The sequence below is a fragment of the Malania oleifera genome, chromosome 6, assembly GCF_029873635.1.
Source record: "Malania oleifera isolate guangnan ecotype guangnan chromosome 6, ASM2987363v1, whole genome shotgun sequence".
Classification (NCBI taxonomy): domain Eukaryota; kingdom Viridiplantae; phylum Streptophyta; class Magnoliopsida; order Santalales; family Ximeniaceae; genus Malania; species Malania oleifera.
Window position 1 is genome coordinate 22,724,070 of NC_080422.1, and position 20,598 is coordinate 22,744,667.

Here is a 20,598-nt window from a genome sequence, read left to right on the forward strand (position 1 = left end):
CCTCTTGTTCCCATCTTGGATGTCACCATCCATATACTTACCTCATCTCCCTCTTCTTCCATTATTATTATTATTATTATAGAGAGAGAAAAAAAAAAAAAAAAAAAGTAGTGTAGAGTGCAAAATATTGAGCTTGCAGAAAATAAAGAAAAAAGAAATATGAGAGAAAAGAGAAAGTGAGATATTTTATAAGGTAAGAAGTTGAAATATTTGTACAAAAGTCAGGTACATTTTGTAATTCCTCTTAAAATAGTGGATTTTAGATCTCATCCATCCATGGAGTAGGTATAAACCGAATCATGTAAATCCGGTCTCACTTTTCTTTATTATTTATTTTTATTTTATTTTACTTGTGTTCATTACTTTCTAATTATTCACGTCTATTTATTTCTGTATTATTTTATAACACGTTATCAATACGAAACTCTACCCAACTGTTATATTTATATATATACCGCTTTAATGGACGATTTTATTTTTGTTTATTAATACCACCTTAATGACTAGTTTTATTTCTATACTCTCTCTCTCTCTCTTTATATATATATATATATATATATATATATATATATATTACCAATCTCCAGAAGAAATGGTAAAATAGTCCTCCTAAAGAGGCTATATATTTAATCTCCCGAAGAAATAGTAATCGTTTACCTCTTAAAGAGGGTATATTTTTAATCTCCTAAAAATATATATATATATATATATTATATTACTATATCTGTATTATTTCAGTTAGTATGTTTCGCTTTTCTAAATCACTTTATTATTGTTAATTTATTCAGATGTCGAGCCTAAGCAAAGTTGAGTTTGTTCCCCTTAACATCAAAGGCAACAATTGTCTCTCATGGATTCTTGATGTAGAAATCCATTTGAATGCAATAAACTTAGAAAATACAATATTAGATGGAAATACCGCATCCCAGCAAGATTGCGCTAAAGCCATGATCTTTATTCGACATCATTTAGAAGAAGAATTAAAAACGGAATACCTCGCTGTTAGAGATCCACTCGTCCTATGAAGAAATTTAAAAGATAGGTTTGACCATCAAAAAACAGTGATTTTACCAAAAGGTCGATATGAATGGTTGCACTTAAGGTTGCAAGATTTTAAAACTGTTTGCGAATATAACTCAACTTTACATAAAATTAGCTTGAAGCTAAAGTTATGAATAGAAAATATTACTGATGAAGACATGTTAGAAAAAACTTTTACTATTTTCCATCCCACTAATGTGTTCTTACAGCAACAATATAGGGAAAGTAAATTTACTAAATTTTCTGAACTTATATCATGTCTTCTTGTTGCTGAACAAAATAACGATCTTTTGATGAGAAATCACCAAACCCGTCCAACTAGTTCAACTCCATTCCCTGAAGTGAATGTAAACACATCTCGTGGTCGAGGGCGAGGCCGCAGGAATGGTCATGGATATGGTTGTGGCCGTGGTCAAAATAATTACTAGCATCGACGTGAGGTAACAAACCCCCAGAAGAAGGCAAATGATCAAAATCAGCGACCCAAACACTATGAAACTAAATGTCACAGATGCGGAAGAAAAGGTCATTGGTCGCGTACCTGTCGTACACCTAGACACTTGGTGGATTTATACCAAACATCCATAAAAGAAAAGGAAAAGAGTAAAGAAATTGAAACAAATTTTGCTGATAATACTATTCCAATGGACCTTGATACTGAACAGTCCAACTCTATGTATCTTGATGTTGCCGATTTCCTTGTAAATCCATATGAAAATAATGATATAATATTTTAGGACATATATATAGTAAGTAATATTGTATTTTGATAAATTGTTGCTATTATTATAACAATGAGTTTTGAAAATATTTGATGTAGTGAAAATTATCTTAAAGCCTTGAACGAGACTAAGATGTCTATGGAAGAAGTTTGTTTAGCTGACAATGCTACGGCACACACAATTCTCCAAGATAGAAAATATTTCCATTATTTGAAAATATCATCAACAAAGGTTAATACAATATCTGGGTCTACAAATTTGATTGAAAGCTCCGGAAGAGCTAATATAAAGTTACCCAATGATACTTTATTATAAATCGATGAAACTTTATACTCTAGTAGATTTAGAAGAAATCTGTTAAGTTTTAAAGATTTAAGACTCAATGGGTATCATATTGAAACCACAAATGAAGGCAGTAAAGAATTTATTTACATTACTTCCATTATTTTTGTGAAAAAACAAATTTTAGAAAAGTTGCCAACCTTATCTTCTAAACTATATTATACAAAGATTAAAGTAATTGAATCATATAATGTCTTGCACCAAAAGTGCAATGACCCAAAGTTATTTACACTTTGGCATGATCGTCTTGGACATCCTAGAGATGTAATGATGCGAAGGATCATTGAAAACTCATATGGTCATCCACTAAAGAACCAGAAGATTCTTTTGTTTAGAGATTTCATGTGTACTGTTTGCTCTCAAGGGAAATTAATTATCAAACCATTTGTTTCGAAAGTAAATTTTGAGTCACCCAGTTTCTTACAAAGAATTCATGGTGATATATGCGGACTAATACATCCACCATCTGGACCATTTAGATACTTTATGGTTATAATTGATGCATCTACTAATGGTCACATGTTTCTCTACTTTCTACTCAAAATGTTGCTTTTGCTAGACTTCTTTCTCAACTAATTAGATTACGAGCTCATTTTCCCGATTATCCAATTAAATCGATTCGTATGGATAATGCTAGTGAATTTACATCCCAAACTTTTGATAACTATTGCATGTTACTTGGAATAGATGTTGAGCATCCTGTTGCTCATACCCATACACAAAATGGTTTAGCTGAATCTTTTATTAGGAGACTTCAACTTATTGCTAGACCTATGATTATGAGAACCAAATTGCCTATATCTATTTGGGGACATGCTATTCTTCATGCTGCATGTTTATTTCGTATAAGACCAACTGCTTACAATAATCTTTCGCCCATACAATTAGTCTCTGGGCAACAACCTGATATTTCTTATTTAAGAACTTTTGGTTGTATAGTATATGTCTCTATTGCCCCTCCTTCAAGAACTAAAATGGGTCCTCAACGTAAACTTGGTATTAATGTTGGTTTTGATTCTCCTTCTATTATTAGATATCTTGAACCTTTAACGAGTGATTTGTTTAAAGCACAATTTCAAGATTGTCATTTTGATGAAACGATATTCCCTATATTAAGGAGAGCAAAATTAGTGCCTGAAACACAACATGAAATCACATGGAATGCCATGAGTTAATCTCATTTAGATTCTCGTACAAATCAATGTGAACTTGAAGTTCAAAAGAATATACATTTGCAAGGGATTGCATGTGATGACCCAAAAATATATATATATGATTAAAGTACAATAATAATAAAATAATAAAAATAGTCATTAAGTTAATATCAATACAGAAGTGTTTTTCTGTAGGATCCTTGATTCCATGTTTGATGCCTAAGAAAGACCTTGTCTTAGCGAGTGCTCAGAGACCATTGCGGCTCAGTCGCTCCCTGGAGGTCGGCCTGGTCAAAATGGAATTTCATAGGATAAACAGGATAGACACTATTTGTACACATAAATAAGTATATATACATAAAATAGTGTTTTGACAGACATAATTTGTAGAAATACATAATAAGATAATAATAATATAGGTATCATATGTGGGGCCCACAAGACTATGTGGGGTCCACATGAGTCCCGGAGCCACAAGACACTGTTTATATACGTAAATGAGTACATAAAACAATGTTTTAACTGATATAATTTGAAGAAATATATGATAAAATAATAATAATATAGGTATCCTATGCGGGGCCCACAAGACTGTGTGGGGCCCACATGAGTCCCGAAGCCGTATGGAGGTTTACACGAGTCTCAAAGCTATTTAGGATGCATAAAATCGTATAAGAATTATTCGAGTTACGTAGGATCCATTCGGGTCTCGAAGTTGTGTGGGGCCCACAAGACCGTATGGGGCCCACATGAGTTTTCAAAATTCAAATTTAATTCTTGTTCAAAATAAATAATAAAATAAATAAATACTCAAAATAGTTTAAAAGTAATAACAATGATAATAATAATGATAATAATGATTAAGAAAAATAATAAAATAATAAAATAATTAATTAACTAATTGATTAATTAATTAGGTAAGTGATTAATTAAAAATTTATTTAATGGGAATGGTGGCAAGCACTCCCACATGGCCTCCATCCCCATCCCATACTCAACCCATACCTTGCCCATCCCTTGCCCATTCTTTAATTTTTAAAATTTTAATTTCATCCATCTCCCCACACTTTTATAAATTCTATTTCTTCCCCAAAATTTTCCTATAAATAGGGAGCTCTCAACCTTCATTTTTCACAACAATTTTCCAAGGAAGAGAAGGATTAGTGAGTGAAAGAATTTGTGGTGGAGAGAGAATTTTTGAATAAATTCTTAATCACCCACTTTTTCCGATCTCATTTCTTAAAGATAATTATTGTGTTCGTAGCACACGGTAAAAGAAGAAGGTAAGTAAATTTGATTATGTTAGTATTTTTATTCAAAATTTATACCCGAGTTTATTTGTAAGTAAATTTTGATTATGTTAGTTTCTTTTTATTTTAAATTCATACCCGAGTTTATTTTGTACGTAAATTTTAATTATGTTACTTAGTTCCACAAAATTTCTATGAGTTTATTTTTACGCATATTTAATTATACCAGTTCTATCTTTAATATACTTGCATCTATTTTTGGGTTAAGAAATGTTCCAATCCCCTCGGGTAAATTTTCAGCATTTCTTTCTATTCAAAAATAAAATTATATATATTTTTAACACAAAAATTGTGTGGCATGAGTTTATTTTTACGTTGCATTTTTATGAAAATATGAGTAAAGATGAGATTTTCACGATATTATTTTAAATTGCATAAATGATAATAAGATGATTTTCAAACCCCTTATGGCAACGAAAGTTCAAAGTTACAGATGCTCGGTACCGCAGCTTAAAGTTTATACGGATCAGAGTGCACCCACACTGTTTACAGAGTGGTTATTTATGTTAGTGGATTTCTCCTGAGTGCACACCTGGTTTAAGTCCAGGACTTAATAAGGAAAATCTCACTTAAAGTTTACGTACGTTGATTTAGTTTGGTCGGCCAGCCAGCTAAGTCCAGTCTTCGGACCGCACAACCCAGTCATGGGGGTAAACATGACTTACGGCAAACAGGCCTAAGGGTGGGTTTTTACAATATATGTTTATACATATTTAATTACGTGTACAAAGTTACTGATAATTTAAAGGAAAAGTGTAAGTTTACGTGAAAAGGATCATTTTGATGCTTATATGACGATCTAAGGAAAACGTATGAGGAAAAGTATATATATATGTTTATCATTAAATATTTTTACAGTTTTAAAGTTAAAAGTTTAATTTAGCAGTTATAGTATATGATTTAAAAATTTACTGTTGAAATTGATGACAAAAGTTTTATGCAGAAATTGTTAAATTTATGTTTATTCTAAAAGAAATCTTGAAGTTATAGTATTCATTATTGTTTTACAAAATTCTTTAAAAACTCATTTTGGCCACACACTAATAATAATCTTATTTACTTACTGAGCGTCGTCTCATCCCAATCATATTTTATTTCAGATAACTCTGAAGGACATGTCGGGAATCAGGCTTAGCAAGCATGCGGGTGGGGGATTAGAAAAATAAAGATTGATTAGAAATATTAGTATGGTTTCAGATATTTATGTTTGTGTAATTTTCCTTCTTTTGAAATAAATGATTGTAATATGGAATATTAGTGCTCTGGTTTAATAAAAATTGAGTTTATTTGCTTCCGCTGTAAATTAGTAGTAAAAAGTTAATATCCCAGGCCCGTCGGGGTCGGGGTGTTACATTGCAAATCAGTTACTTGATTCTTTTGCAGATGCCAAGGCAATACTAAAATCTCATATACCTGCTGCAAAAACTCTAGCATGTATTGATGTCCCTGAAGGACAACAGTCGGCTAATAAATTTAAGCCACAAGTTAAACGTGGAAGGCCTGTTGGTGCAAAAGATAAGACTCCCAGAAGGAAAAAATTGAAATCTGTAAACGCTCTAGAAGAGGTTGCAGAAATAAGTAATCCAATTAACATTCACAAACCTATTTCTCCTAAAAATGAAATTCCTATTATAGAATCTCCTAAAGAGAAATCTACTCCTGAAGAGGAATCTCCTGAAGAGAAAACTCCTGAAGGTATATCCCTTGAAAAAGGACAGGTACCTAGAAATAATAATGAAATCTCAATGCATTACACGAGAAATTTGGGATAGAAATAAAGTTGTTGTCAATAATACATTTGTATGTGCAGTAGCTACTGACATTACTAGAAGTAATGAAGATCTTGAACCAAAATCTGTGGATGAATGTTGATATAGAAGTGATTGGCCAAAATGGAAAGAGGCTATCACATCAGAAATAAACTCTCTTTTAAAAAGAAAAGTTTTTGGACAAGTAGTCCATACACCAGAAGATATCCAACCCATTGGATATAAATGGGTATTTGTGCTCAAGCAAAATGAAAATAATGAAATTACTCGATATAAAGCAAGGCTTGTGGCGCAAGGTTTTTCTTAGAAACCCGGAATTGATTATGAAGAGACATATTCTCCTGTAATGGATGGAATCACTTTCAGATTCCTAATTGGGCTAACAATCGCTAAACGACTGAGCATGCGTCTTATGGACGTAGTAACAACATACCTATATGGATTGTTGGATAGTGAAATTTACATGAAAATCCTTGAAGATTTTGAGTTGCCTGAAGCAAAACCTAATAATTTATATTCAGTCAAACTCCAACGTTTCTTATATGGATTAAAGCAATCTAGGCGAATGTGGTACAATCAATTAAGTGAGTATCTAGTGAAAGAAGGATTCATAAACAATCCAATTTGTCCATGCGTTTTTATTAAAAGATCAAAATCCGAATTTGCTATAATTGCTATTTATGTTGATGATTTGAATTTAGTTGGGACTCTTGAAGAACTTACTAAAACTGCTAATTATTTAATAGCAAAATTTGAGATGAAAGATCTAGGAAAGACAAAATATTGTCTTGGCCTACATATTGAACATTTAAATGACTGAATTTTTGTTCATCAATCTAAATATACTGAAAAGGTATTGAAACAATTCTATATGGATAAAGTTCATCCTCTGGGATCTCCAATGATGGTGTGATCACTTGATGTTAAGAAATATCCATTTCGACCTCGTGATGAGGAGGAGGAATTACTTGGTCCTAAAGTACCATATTTAAATGCTATCGGTTCTTTGATGTATCTAGAAAATTGTACTAGACCTGACATTGCATTTGTTGTGAATCTACTAGCAAGATATAGCTCTGCTCCTACTTGACGACACTGGAATGGAATTAAATACATTCTACGTTATTTGAGAGGTACATCTGATTTAAGTCTATTTTACTCGTTTAATTCCAAATCTCAACTAGTAGAATATGTGCTTGATATCTATCCGATCCTTATAATGCTAAATCTTAAACTAGATATGTATTTCTTTATGGAGAAACTATTATATCTTGGAAATCAGTGAAGCGGACAATTACAGCAACATCCTCCAATCATTCTGAAATACTAGCTATTCATGAAGCTAGTAGAGAATGTGTGTGGCTTAGATCAATGATTTCTCATATCCAAGAAAATTGTAGCCTTCAATCAATCAAATATGTTCCAATAGTTTTGTATGAAGACAACGCCGCATATATAGCTCAACTGAGAGGAGGATACATAAAGGGTGACAGGACAAAGCATATCTCTCCAAAATTTTTCTATACACATGAACTCCAGAAGAATGATGATATAGATGTACAACAGATCCAATCAAGTGATAATCTAGCATATTTATTCACCAAGGCTTTGCCAACTACAACATTCAAGAGTCTGGTTCATCTTAACGGAATGAGATATCTTAAAGATCTTACTTAGATAAGTCAATATATGGGTGACATCCAAGGGGGAGTGTTGTGAATGGTGGATGTCACCATCCATCTCCCTCTTGTTTCCCATGGTGGATGTCACCGCCCATGTACCTGCCCCATCCCCCTCTTCTTCCCATGCATGTGAATCCATTATTATTATCAGACAAACCCACTTGCTCCTTCCACGACTATATAAAGGGGATCAATGGATTAAGATGATTAGAGAGAGAAAGAAAAAAATGAATAGTGCAGAGTGTAAAATACAGAGTGCAAAATATTGAGCTTGCAAAAAATAAAGAAGAAAGAAGTAGGAGAGAAAAGAGAAAGTGAGATATTTTGTAAGGTAAAAAGGTGAGATATTTGTATAAAAGTTGGGTATATTTTATAATTCCTCTTAAAATAGTGGATTTCATATCTCATTCATCCGAAAATAGGTATAAACCGAATCACATAAATCCGGTCTCACTTTTCTTTATTATTTATTTTTATTTTATTTTGCTTGTGTTCATTACTTTCTGATTATCCACGTTTATCTATTTCTATATTATTTTATAACAAATAACTGATTTATGTACACTTTTTTTCTATAATCAAATGGAAAAAGTAAATAAATAAATAAATTCATTATATTCACTCTCCATTTGAAAATTTAGTTATTTTTTTACAAAGAATGATTTTTTTTTTATATTTTAGCATAAATATTAAAAAAATTATATATAATCATTATAGAAAGTTTTGAGATTTGAGCCGCATTTGTTTAGTAAAAAATTACATTCTCAAAATTTTATTTCACATACAATATGCCAATTTTATAATAACACTTTTATCTATAATTTTTTTTTTTAAAAATATATACAAAAGTAGTTATGTTAGTATTTGGTTTATCATCGCATACAATATGTCAACCGACTAGTCCGGATGCCAATTTTGGATATTTTTTAAACTATTTTTTGATTTTTTTTTGTGTTTCAAGGTTTATACGTGTGTTGTGATGATCGGTCGAGTCTTCTAACTAATTTGTTTGTGTTAGTTTTATGATTTTTTCCTCTAAAAGACAAAACATTATCATTTTCAAAAATGAATTTTAAAAATATTGTTCATGAATTGTTTTTTGAATATATTTTGAAAATTAATCCTTTTCTGAAAATTCATAATTTTCAAGGTATTATGTTTTCTATAGGTTTTATGGTTTTCCTTTTCCAAAAAACCAAAAATTTCCCTTTATGAAAAAAAAAAAAAACTTTTGAAGACATTATCCATGATATGACTTTTAGATAACTTAAAAACTCTATTTAGTCTTTTCATGATCATTTCTGAAAAATCAAATTTTCTTTAAAATTATAAATTTTCAAATTCAAGGAAACAAAATAGTAGGGTTTTCATGAGGATTATGCCTATGCATAGACCTTATGAAATACCCTTTTAGGGTTATGGGATTATTTAACATTTTATGAAAAAAAAAAAAGAAAAAACAAAGAAATTTGCAATCTATTGCAAGCAATCAAGGGCCCATTATGGATTGGCCGATTGGCCTAACCTAAGAGCAGATGCAGTCCCTAGAGGGCGGTCGACCAACCCTATCCTCTCTTATTTTTCTACAATTTTTTTCAAAATTAACTTTAAAAAAATGTCTTTTCCTATGGGAGACACACACATATGTAATTGCAATAACAATTCTTAAAACAAGTCTTAAAAGAGTGCTTAGGAAGTTAATTTTTTATTTAGAAAATTAAGGAGTTACTTTCTCTATTCATAAATGTTCTCCCAAGTCAATCTCTTAAAAAGGTTTCTCCTTTATTTTTAATCTTTTCAAAAAAAAAAAAAAAGTGGCAACTGTATTTTTAAAATAAAAATGAGTGAAATCGACATATCAGTTTTCTCTACCTTAATTATAGGCTAAAAATGGGCTACCAAATCTCTGTCAACATAATAATTCATAATTATAATTATAATCATAGTGTAATAGTTCTATATTATGAAAGTATTATGTTTGATTGCAAAGAATAATGGGAACAATTTAATTCAAAAATTAAAGATTCTAATGAAAATGAGAGCTCTTGAAGCTTTAGATGTGGGGAACATACAGAAATGGAATCCCCTTCTGCAAGAATTTTTCATTCACAGGGAATACGCTTGTGATAATGCGATGTAAGAATGATAACAGATGTTTAGCTAACCACATGTCCTTGAGAACTCCACAGGAGTTATTATTCAGTGTTATGAACTTTAAAATTAATTACTAACCAAGAAGGACATGCCACCCCTATAAATACTATTAATCTATATCCCCTATCAATTCAGTACGACTTAATTACTTTTTTAAACATAATCTATCTTCATTTTTATTTTATCTAGATCAAATACTCGTCATCGTTGTCCATATTAGCACAGAAAATCCAACTCCCAAATATCAACTTTGCAAGGGTCAGTTAATTCATATTCACATCAAACAAAACTTGAAACTAGAAAAATAAAAATTCATTTTAGTTTCCTTTGGTGTGAGTCATATTCCATCCAAGTTCACACTAGAAGAATAAAAGTTCCATCAAATTTAAAAGGCTGCAGCAACATTTGTAAGGGCATGCTGAGGATCATTTGCACATAATGATCCAACAAATTTTGCCAACCCACAGTCCCACCAAGACAAACTACAAAATATCATCTAAAATTGCGCTAAACGCAAATGAAGTCGCCATAGAGCATGAAATGCAAATGCATCGAATTGTGAAGTGCCTCGCAATGTGATCTCCATCCTCAATATTCTGGGGCAATGACTTCCCAGCTCAGAAATCAGTCGGAGGTTTTAGCCGTACCAGTCTCTTGATCCTGTCTCTATCAGTGTTCTCCAGCATTCCCTTCAAAACAGAATAGCCAAGATAGCATCAGTAAATAAGCACTCAACAACATAATGCAGCAAGCATGTAAAACCTTTCTTAGTAATGTAAATCTGGTTACAGAATTGCCACTAGGCCCTTCTCTATTTTTTTGAGCCACAGAAGTACATGGTAGCTAATTCATGTGGTTGCTACCACCATGCTATTGAACAAGAACAAGTCACACAAGTTCCATGCAGTATGAGCAGCATCAAGGGAGTGCTTTTACATTGCTCATGGTGAAGGTGCCCAGGACACCGATCGCCACATGTGTCAGTTGAATGATGAATTGATAATGCAAAAAGAGATTACTAAAAAATTCCCTTGGAATTTGCAGGTTTAATATTTATTTATTTCTTAGAAGTAGGTCATGGATTTTTCTTTCTTTTGTCATTGAATTATAATTGATGAGTGGAGACAATTTCAGAGTTCACTTGTTTCAACAGATCAATGTTACAAACAAAAGAAGCTTCCTCTCATAGGAGACACCCCATGGTCAAAGCTTGATGTTTCTTGTTGAAGGCCTAGGGCCCGAATACAAGGGGGAGTGGGAAGAGATATGGGATGGGAGATGAGATGCCTCCCATTGTGTAGTCCAGGCCCACTATGGGTTCCCAATTGAACAAAAACGAAAAAATAAAAAAGCAAAACAACAGAAGCTTATATTTGTACAAAAAGTCTGGGTGCCACTTTACCTTCCAAACAACTTCATCAAGACACAAGCATATCTTTCCATACTTGTCCAAGAAAATTCGCTCAGTTGGAGGTTTTCCACAAGCATCCTTCACGGCAGAGGTTATAACATAGATTATTTCTGCCACTTGAGATCCAACCGGATAAAAAATGAATTTCAGTCAGTCACAGTCACAGGACAGCATGCAGAGAGTGCAACCTCTGTAGTAAATGCAACTGCTACTCTTCAACAAAATGCTGCATCACAGTACTGAAAGGTACCTACCATTATTTCTCTAAACAAGGGAATCATTTTTTTTATATATATATACTGTTTTTCCTCTCTACTTTGGAGAAATAATGGGACTGCCTTCCGTATGTTGATGTTGCAATTGTGCAGTGAGATATGCAAGAGGCTGGCAAAATTGAATCGCAGTGACTGTTTAAAACATGTAGGTATACCAAATACTAAGGAATAAGCATTGAAAATTCATCAAAACTCAATAGCCCAAATTGGACATAAATTTGGCAACAGTAGAAGCCATGGCTTCTTCCAGTCCTAGTAGTATGTCAAGAAGATAAAACGACCAGAAATAACAAAAATACTCACACAAAAGTTCATCATACTCATCCTTGCCAACAACAAAAACACTGACATCTCCAAGCACTGTGTAAACAATATAAACTGATCTGATAAGAAAAACATAAGTGATGTCATTAAATCAATATCGAAGACTGAAAAATTTCCTGCAAAATGACTATAGAAATAACATTTACCAGGTGTAGGTTGCATGTGAATGCCTTTTCAAGCAATAGGAAATAAGTTGCAATATATTCATTTCTCAAAATATTCCCACACTACATACAATATTCATGGGAGAAGATTAACGACTTTTTCCAGCTATATTTCACTTGCAATCAAATTGCATCATCAGGTCCTAATGACACCAATGAAAGAAAAAAAAAAAAAAATGGTTGTCTTTTTGGTAATATTTGAAAACTATGCCTTTTAAGCCGTAAGAGGAAGAAAGAGGAAAAATAAAACTTCAGGGGCAAAGATTCAGGAGAAATACAACCCCCCCCCCCCCTCCACCTTTTCTAATTTTATTTTTGGATTTTTTTTAAGGGAGGAAAGACTGGCCTTGAGAGAGTATAAAACCAAAGGAAAAGATGCCAAGGATTTGGTTGTCATATAGAAAGTAAAGATGCAAGAATTAAAGGTGAACAAAACTTAGCTGATCTGTCCTCAATAGCAGCCCTAGACAATCTTGGACAAACCAAACCAACAAAAAATAATTATGGTGTTATAAAAGATAATGACAGCGGTATACTTCCAGCATTGGATGGTTGGGTTTCGATGGACTGATAACTTTAGGAAACATATCAACAAAACCCCAGAGAGTTGAAGATTAGTGAATAAATTTGTAGCCAATGTGAAAAATACACTGGAACTAGCTAACCCTTATGATGCACAGGCAAAAGACGAAAACTAGAACAAAGATATTAATAGCATACTATAGGTGACACACTACGACATAGCAGTTTCAATATGAACTGCTAAAATTGGCGACATGAAGTAGTGGATGAAAATAAAACGATCAGTATTTTCTGTGACTTGGTGCAGCAGGGTTGTGAATCTGGGGATGACAATGTGTCAGTCAGGAGTGAGTGAGTGAGAGAGAGAGAGAGAGGGAGTGGTTGCTGAAGATGCATAGGAAGATGAGATAAAGGGAACAATAGGGGTCATTGGAGCAAGAAAGACACATTGCTGAATGGAGGACATGTTGCAAAAAACAGCCCTCCTGACCTAGTAGTTAATTTAGTTAGAGTCATGTGGGACAAAAAGCAAGACCATGGGGGGTAGATACTTGTTAGAGAATAATACAAAAGAATTGGGACAAGTATTATGTATATTTGGAGGCTTGTCTGTAATATTTGTTTCTAGGGGTATGCAATGTAATGCAGTTCTAGGGACGAGTGTAATTTCATGTGAAGAGGCTTTCTTATAAATAGTGTGTGAAAGCCATGCTGTAGACAGTTGTTGATGACTTTGAATTGATTTGAACATGTGATTCCCCCTTGTATCTCCTCTCTCTCCCCCCCTCTTCCTCTCTTCAATTTATTCTTCTCTCTCCCTTTGCTGCAGATCCTTGATGCTGCCCCTGCATCACATAGGTAAAGATATTCCAAAACCAACGAGCTGGAACCATATCCAAAAATAATTTCCTATAGTTCTGATTTCATTGATATAATCATAAAAAATAGTACATAAACACAAAGTGCTTTACTAAAAGATCTCAGCTCAAGTTAAGTGCAGCACAAACAGATCATTCAACGCTGTCCTTGGAAAACAAATCAAAATGAAAAGATTTAATTTGGACTTCCAAAGCATTTCAGAATACATGTTCTAAAATTTGACATAAATCATTCGGTGAAATCCTGAAAGGCTGAACTCCTTTTATAATAAGACGCTTAAAAAAATTCTTCTAAATGCCAAAAAGAAAAAGAACAGATTCATGATGTGGCCTCCATATGCCCTGAGGCCCTTACGTGCAGACAGCAAGCAGATTTTTCATCTAATAAAGAAGGAACAGCATTTTTCCAGTAGACAAGGCAAAAAATAGGTATCATATAGACATAACAGAAAGTTAGATTGGAGAAGGAATTATACATACTTATGGCAAGCAACAAGAAGCTCTTCATTTTTTACACCTTTAAGATTTTCTGCACCTAGCTTGACTAGAAAAGATCGCCAATGTAGCCGCTCCTCAGCTGGAACTCCATTAAAACTGCAATTCATTGTAAAACTTGTGTCAATGTCAATGCTTCAACAATACTGAAATGAGAGAAACAAAAACTCAGAAACCAATTTTGGTGCCACATCCCAAATCCAATTATAAGACAACCAAAAAACCCCATGTTGCCCCATGAGTTGGACTTGACAGATGCATTGAGTTAACTATTTATCTATTAATTCAATTGAATAAGATCATAAATTCTCCGACATGCATATGGACAATGACAGCACTGCCTTATTCCTGCTGACAACAACAAAACATTTCTAAACAACATTTTTTATAACCTCATTGACATTTATAAGAGCATGAAAGGAAGGTGAATTAATATTTGGCATCATCACTTAATCAACAAATATCTGAACAAGAGGTCCAAAAGCTACTGTTTTTCTCGAGTTCCATCTAATAATGCCGAAAAACTCATCTTCTCAAACACAACTCAACAAAGATATCATGTAACTCTAGATTTCGGAGGCAACCAAAAAATATATATATATATATAAAATAAATAAAACAAAGATAAATATAATCATGAATGAGTGGTTAGATGTAAGTGTCATAAAAATTTTACCCTGTTCACTTGTGAAACCTTCTTTTTCGGTTTTCCAAATTTATATAGGCAAGTTGGAAACCATCTAGGCTTGATATACACTGTTGGCTCATAACCTAAGAGCTTTAGTTTTTAAGATGAAAAAATTCTCTTCTTGCTATTTTCATTTTAAGACCACTAAAGTTGTCAATAAATTGCGTGTAATATAAAAGTAATTAGACCAGTAAAAAAGGGAGTTTATCTCCTACCCCCCAAAATTCAAATTTTAGAACAAGAAAAAAGAATTAAATCTGCTCATGAGGTTGTTAGCTTATTGGTAAACGTAGTAGACAAGGCAAAGGAATTCATAATCAAGGCGCACAATTTAACTGAATGTGAAACCAGGAAGAAGCAATCAAAGACCAACAATCCACATGGACAAAAATGTTAGTAGTGAAAAAGGAAAAAAAGCCAACCAACAGAACTACCAGTCACAGCAACAATATTTCAGCTAGCAACCTCACTCAAAGAAAAAAAAAAAAACTTGCAATCTTGCATGCACCCATCCCTAATACCCTTTATGTGGTGTTCAGTTTGCCACATCTAAGATGCCCTCTGGCATTGTGATTCCCAGGAATATTAATTCCAGGTATACAGGATTTTAGGGAATAAATGATTCCCATATTTGGTTCAGAAGCATATTACTGAGGCATGCAGTATTCTTATGTTTGGTTTACTCCTAGGATTATGATAAAAATAACTTATTATTTCGAAAATATACTTAAGTTGAATGGGTGATACTTCACCCAAAAAAATAAAAAAGCTTCTACATAGTACTTCAGCACAAAATTCAACAGATAAAATAAATAGAAAAAATTACCCAACTAAAACATTATATCAAAAGCAATAATTCAACTAAGATTATAAATTACTCCCAGAAGCTATTTTTGCTCTTTTTTTGGACTCTGTGGATCGAAAGGAATGTGAGGATTCTTAATGTCAAAGCAACTCTTTCACATTTATTATCGGATAAATTTATCTTCCTAGCTTCCTTTTGATCACACTCTATGGAGTTCTTTTGGATAGTTTTGTTGTTCAATCTTCAAGGAGATTGGAGGGGGGTGGGGATTTGTTGTAATTGTTTTCTTATCGCTTTTTAAAAAAAATCTTATTCTCCACTCTTTGTAATTTTATCTTAATGAACTTCTAGTTCTGAAAAATAAAAATTACTACATAATTCAAAGGTTAATCTAATAGTGCAACATAATAATAATAATAATAATACGGGGAAAGACACTGATCTCCCTAAGGTTTGGAAAAAATGTAGACTTCCCTTAAAGTTTCAAAAATTCCAGGGACCTCTCCTTAGGTTTAGGGAAAAGATGTGGACCTCCCTAAGGTATCAAAAATTCATGACCCCCTCCAAAGATTTTCCAAAAAGAGACAGGCCTCCTTTTATTGTTTGTTATTGCATGTGAGTTTACGGAGGATGCTGCCCTAATTTTAGTTTATCTAAACTATGTTCAATCCACGTACTCTAAGTTTTTCATGTCATATACTCAATCTAAATATGAAATAGGAAATAATGCAAACAAAAACAAATACACTAAAATCCTTCAAGCTAATGAAACCACATATATAAGGTTCTCTCACATGATCTGGGATTGTAACACGTCACTGCGCTTAACAACCCTGTGCAAAAGCAAATTCTCTAACAACCACCATTCAACTTTTAAGTCCAACGATGCAACTTTCACAGACAATTTTATGTTTTGCCATGACTAGCTAACTACTCTATGACCTATTTGAGCCTCCTCATAATGCTGCAGGTTGACTTGGCGATGGGTAATACAAGCCAACTCACATACACTGCAAAGAACATTATTGTCCACTCCCAACGTGAAAAGGATAAACTTTTGGTCCTACACCATACATATAATAGCAGCCACTTCCCAATCAATATGATCAAGCAGACTCTGTTAGGCCTTAGAGTTGGCTATAATTTCAACTTAATTTTTATTTGGTTGATAGGCTCAATACCTGTATGCTCAAGCAGGACGTCTTATAGATAAATTCCAAGCACTACTACTTTCACTTGAGACAGTTGCCCATGTGTGAAGCATCTCTAAGCAAAAATTGCAGATTTTAAAGGGTTTTATTTTAAGTTGTGGCATTTTACTCAATTTCAATACCTGTATGCTCAAGCAGGACGTCTTATAGATAAATTCCAAGCACTACTACTTTCACTTGAGACAGTTGCCCATGTGTGAAGCATCTCTAAGCAAAAATTGCAGATTTTAAAGGGTTTTATTTTAAGTTGTGGCATTTTACTCAATCGCAGCACTAGTATACCGGAATAATGAATTTAATTTTCTTAAAATTTAAAGTTCTTTACATTTTCATTTATGTAATGTCACCAGCAATCATGTTTTCCCATAGCAGTCAATTATCTAGAAATAGCAACTTTGCATTGCAACAATCACATGAAAGCATTAATACTATCAATATGAGGAAAAAATAAATTAATTAAAAAATAAAGCCCTCCCCCCACTCATCCCAAAAAAAATATAACAATAAATAATTATTGGTGAAGGAGTTACTAAGGGGCAATTTCGAGGTCCGGTGAAAGTCTGAACTACTTATCTTGTTTTCTCACCATTCAAAAGCACAAACTGTGAGCAGTAAGAATAACGCAGAAACATTACCAAGACGACCATAAAATACCAACAACAAAACCATCCCATTCCAAGTTCAACGTCAACCGATTCAAATCCCATCAAAAAGCTAAAATCCCCGTAAGGATCCAAACCGAACTTCAAACTATAGCAAATCAATAAAACCTTCTCGACGAATCCAAACACCAATCACCAAAAAAGGGTACTCGGAAACCTATAGATTTCAACAAAGCATGAAAGGATAACTAAAAAGAAGAAGAAGAAGAAGAAGAAGAGACGATTTGTGATTTGTTATGAATTGGGTATATAAAATGGATGCAGGTGACGAGATGGGAGCTAAGAGATCTCAAACGAGTTGAAGATGGGGATCATGCGTACCGTTCAACCAAGATGTTGCCCTCAGAATTGGCGAACAGGACCGCCAGCAACATTTTCTCAGCTTCTGGTGAAATTCTCAGAGCACACTTTACCGATTTCCCTGCGGTCTGATACGCGTTTGGTTAGCCATCGGATGCCTTTGAAACGTTTACTTACCGGGGAGGTTTCCAGAACGGGACCGGTAACTCGGCCGAGTGATTCACGGCTCGAACGATCCGGTTCACGCACTAACTTATCATTAATTTTATATTTATATTTTACCCACAATTATATTTAATTTTTGTGTAATATAACAAAAAAATTATAAATATTTAAATATATATAAATATACAACGCCTATACTATGAATGTTTTGAATGACAATCATAAAAATATTTTAAAATCAAAATTTATATGCTTTCTTTTCAAGTTGTCTTTTTATCAATTTGTAGTGTTTTAAACTACATAGATTTATTGGTTTTGATTAGTTTCCATCAAATTTAATGTTAGAGGTTAAACTTGATCACAGGCTAGTCTAGTTGTTGACGATTCATTTAATTTAATTTTCACAATAGTATATTGCTCATCAGCTAAAATTAAATATTTTTTAATAATATTTTTTAATGAGTGACTATAAAAGCTATAAGATTATAAAAGTTAAAATTCAACGTGTAAGAACATAATGAGAATCATGGATAAATTTGATTTGATTTTATATTAAAATATTTAATAAGGGTTCGGTGGGAAGTTTATTTTCCACTTTGATGCGTCCTAAAACTCTCTGAATGGCTAGAAATTTTGTCCGAGAAACTCAAAAGTTGTTTGACGCGTGGCAAAAATCACAATTAAAAATTACTGGACCATCCAGCGAGTTTGGCCTAGGAAACTTAACCGCCGTTTGACGCGTGACAAAACTCTCTAGTTCATCCAGCGAGTTTTGGTCAAGTTTTTAAAGTTTTCTTCCTTCATTTTTCTCACGTAATTGCAGAGTCATTCAGTGCAAAGCAAAGTAGGTGCCGGATGATTGGACTGGACGCTGTGCAGGTGACCATTGCAAGGAGGAGCTGAACGTTGTGAAGCCTTACTAAACGTTGGGAAGGAAGGTACAAAAAAATGAGATGAAGTATGTATTTTTCTTGAGCTGAAACTCTTACATTATTTCATTAAGATTCATTAGTTTGATTCAAAAATTGTGTTAGTTTGTGATATAAACTAGTATTTGATACATTCAATTTGGTTGTATTGAACTTAATTTTGCGATTGGAAGTATCATTTGGAAACCCCTATTGACTTTTTGAGTTTGATTCCTATTTTAATACTGACAAAGTACATGTATCTTATGTGTGTACAGATTTATAATTCAGAATGTACACACAGAAGAGGAAGATGGAAGCCAGAAAGCTCACATCAACTGACATTTTCCATAAAAGATAAAAGAGCAAAGAAGAAGACATTTGCATGATATGGATGAATGCTCAGATCAACCGTAGATAGACCCTAGGGACGAGCACATCTCACCAAAAACATTTTTCTAAAAAGACTAAAATTATACAAAGTTTTTAGAATAGTTTTATGATCAAAATTGAGACAAAAACAGAGCTTTCGGTCGAACGACGCCATATTTTTTGGGCAAAATATTCATTGTTAATGCCCTCAGCTGATCGAACCAATATTTGCCCAGAAGTCAAAAGTTTGACCAGCGATGGTTGATCGAACCTGTGGAGTTATAATTGTCATGGTCAACCGAACCATTCGGAAGTCAACTTTTTGACTTTGGACGGTCGACCGTTCTAAAATGAACGTATCATTCACGGTTGACCAAACTGAAGCGTGTCTAACACCCAACTACTTGGTCGACTGAACCTTGTAGTTCAAATTGACCACGATCGACCGAACCCTATGAATGGTCAACCAAACCTTGGCTTAGTCGACCGAATGTATAGGAATGGTCAACCGACCTTGTCTTGGTCGATCGAACCCACGAAGGAGTTCAAAATCGCGCTTGAGACGGTCGACCGAACCTGTAGTTCAAAAGCTCTACGATCGACTAAACCTAGTAATATGGTCGACCAAACCTTGAATATGGTCGACTGAACCTCTCGGGTTAGAAATTTTTAAAGGGCTAAAACGTCATTAACTTTTAATTAAACTTTTTCAAACTACCGAGCGTGTCCCCAATGGTCATATTTTCCTAAAAATCTATAAATACCCCTTCATAACTCCAGATTAGCAACTTTGATTAGCCTAAATTTTCTCTTAAACCCCTTGTTAATCAAAGTTCCCCAAAATCACTTTTATTGTCAAAATCATTCTTTTGGGGCAAAATTTTTTATACAAATCTCTCCACCTCTCTTTCATGTATTTATTTCAAAATCATTTTTTAGGAGAGTATTTTATTTAGGGCATTTTATTTGCATATACTCTCACTAGACACTTAATCTTTGAAAAACATTTTTAAGAGTATTGCTTAGGTTTTCTCCAGGTTATTTATTTGATAAATATTTTTGGGAGAAAATTATTTACAACATAAATATTTTCTTGAACTTAAATTCTTAGATTCTCCAAATATTCTCTATTTGCAAAAATATTTATAGAACAATAATACTCATTTTTCATATATATTCAATTTGTGCAAAATTATTTGATAGCACTCTTACTCTATTGAGCATATTTCATATTATTAGAGAGT

The 20,598-nt window shown here is 33.2% G+C and overlaps 1 protein-coding gene across 1 annotated transcript; it reads right to left on the minus strand.

The window, feature by feature from the left end:
• Window positions 1-10,464: 10,464 nt before the first annotated feature.
• LOC131157295 (uncharacterized) lies at window positions 10,465-18,154 on the minus strand. Its single transcript, XM_058111336.1, has 5 exons — window positions 17,931-18,154; window positions 14,229-14,342; window positions 12,164-12,243; window positions 11,577-11,701; window positions 10,465-10,863 (listed from the first exon to the last, which is right to left on the minus strand). Exons 1-5 carry the CDS (start codon window positions 17,981-17,983, stop codon window positions 10,792-10,794), a joined length of 444 nt encoding a protein of 147 aa, XP_057967319.1. The 5' UTR covers window positions 17,984-18,154; the 3' UTR covers window positions 10,465-10,791.
• Window positions 18,155-20,598: the final 2,444 nt, after the last annotated feature.

Excerpts from the sequence above, each read along its gene's own strand:
- LOC131157295 (XM_058111336.1), bottom strand. The coding sequence starts at position 17,983 with ATGTTGCTGGCGGTCCTGTTCGCCAATTCTGAGGGCAACATCTTGGTT. Across the intron at positions 14,343-17,930 it reads GGCAACATCTTGGTTGAACG|TTTTAATGGAGTTCCAGCTG; the intron begins GTACGCATGATC and ends AATGAATTGCAG. Across the intron at positions 11,702-12,163 it reads TGAGTATGATGAACTTTTGT|TGGCAGAAATAATCTATGTT; the intron begins GTGAGTATTTTT and ends TTGGATCTCAAG.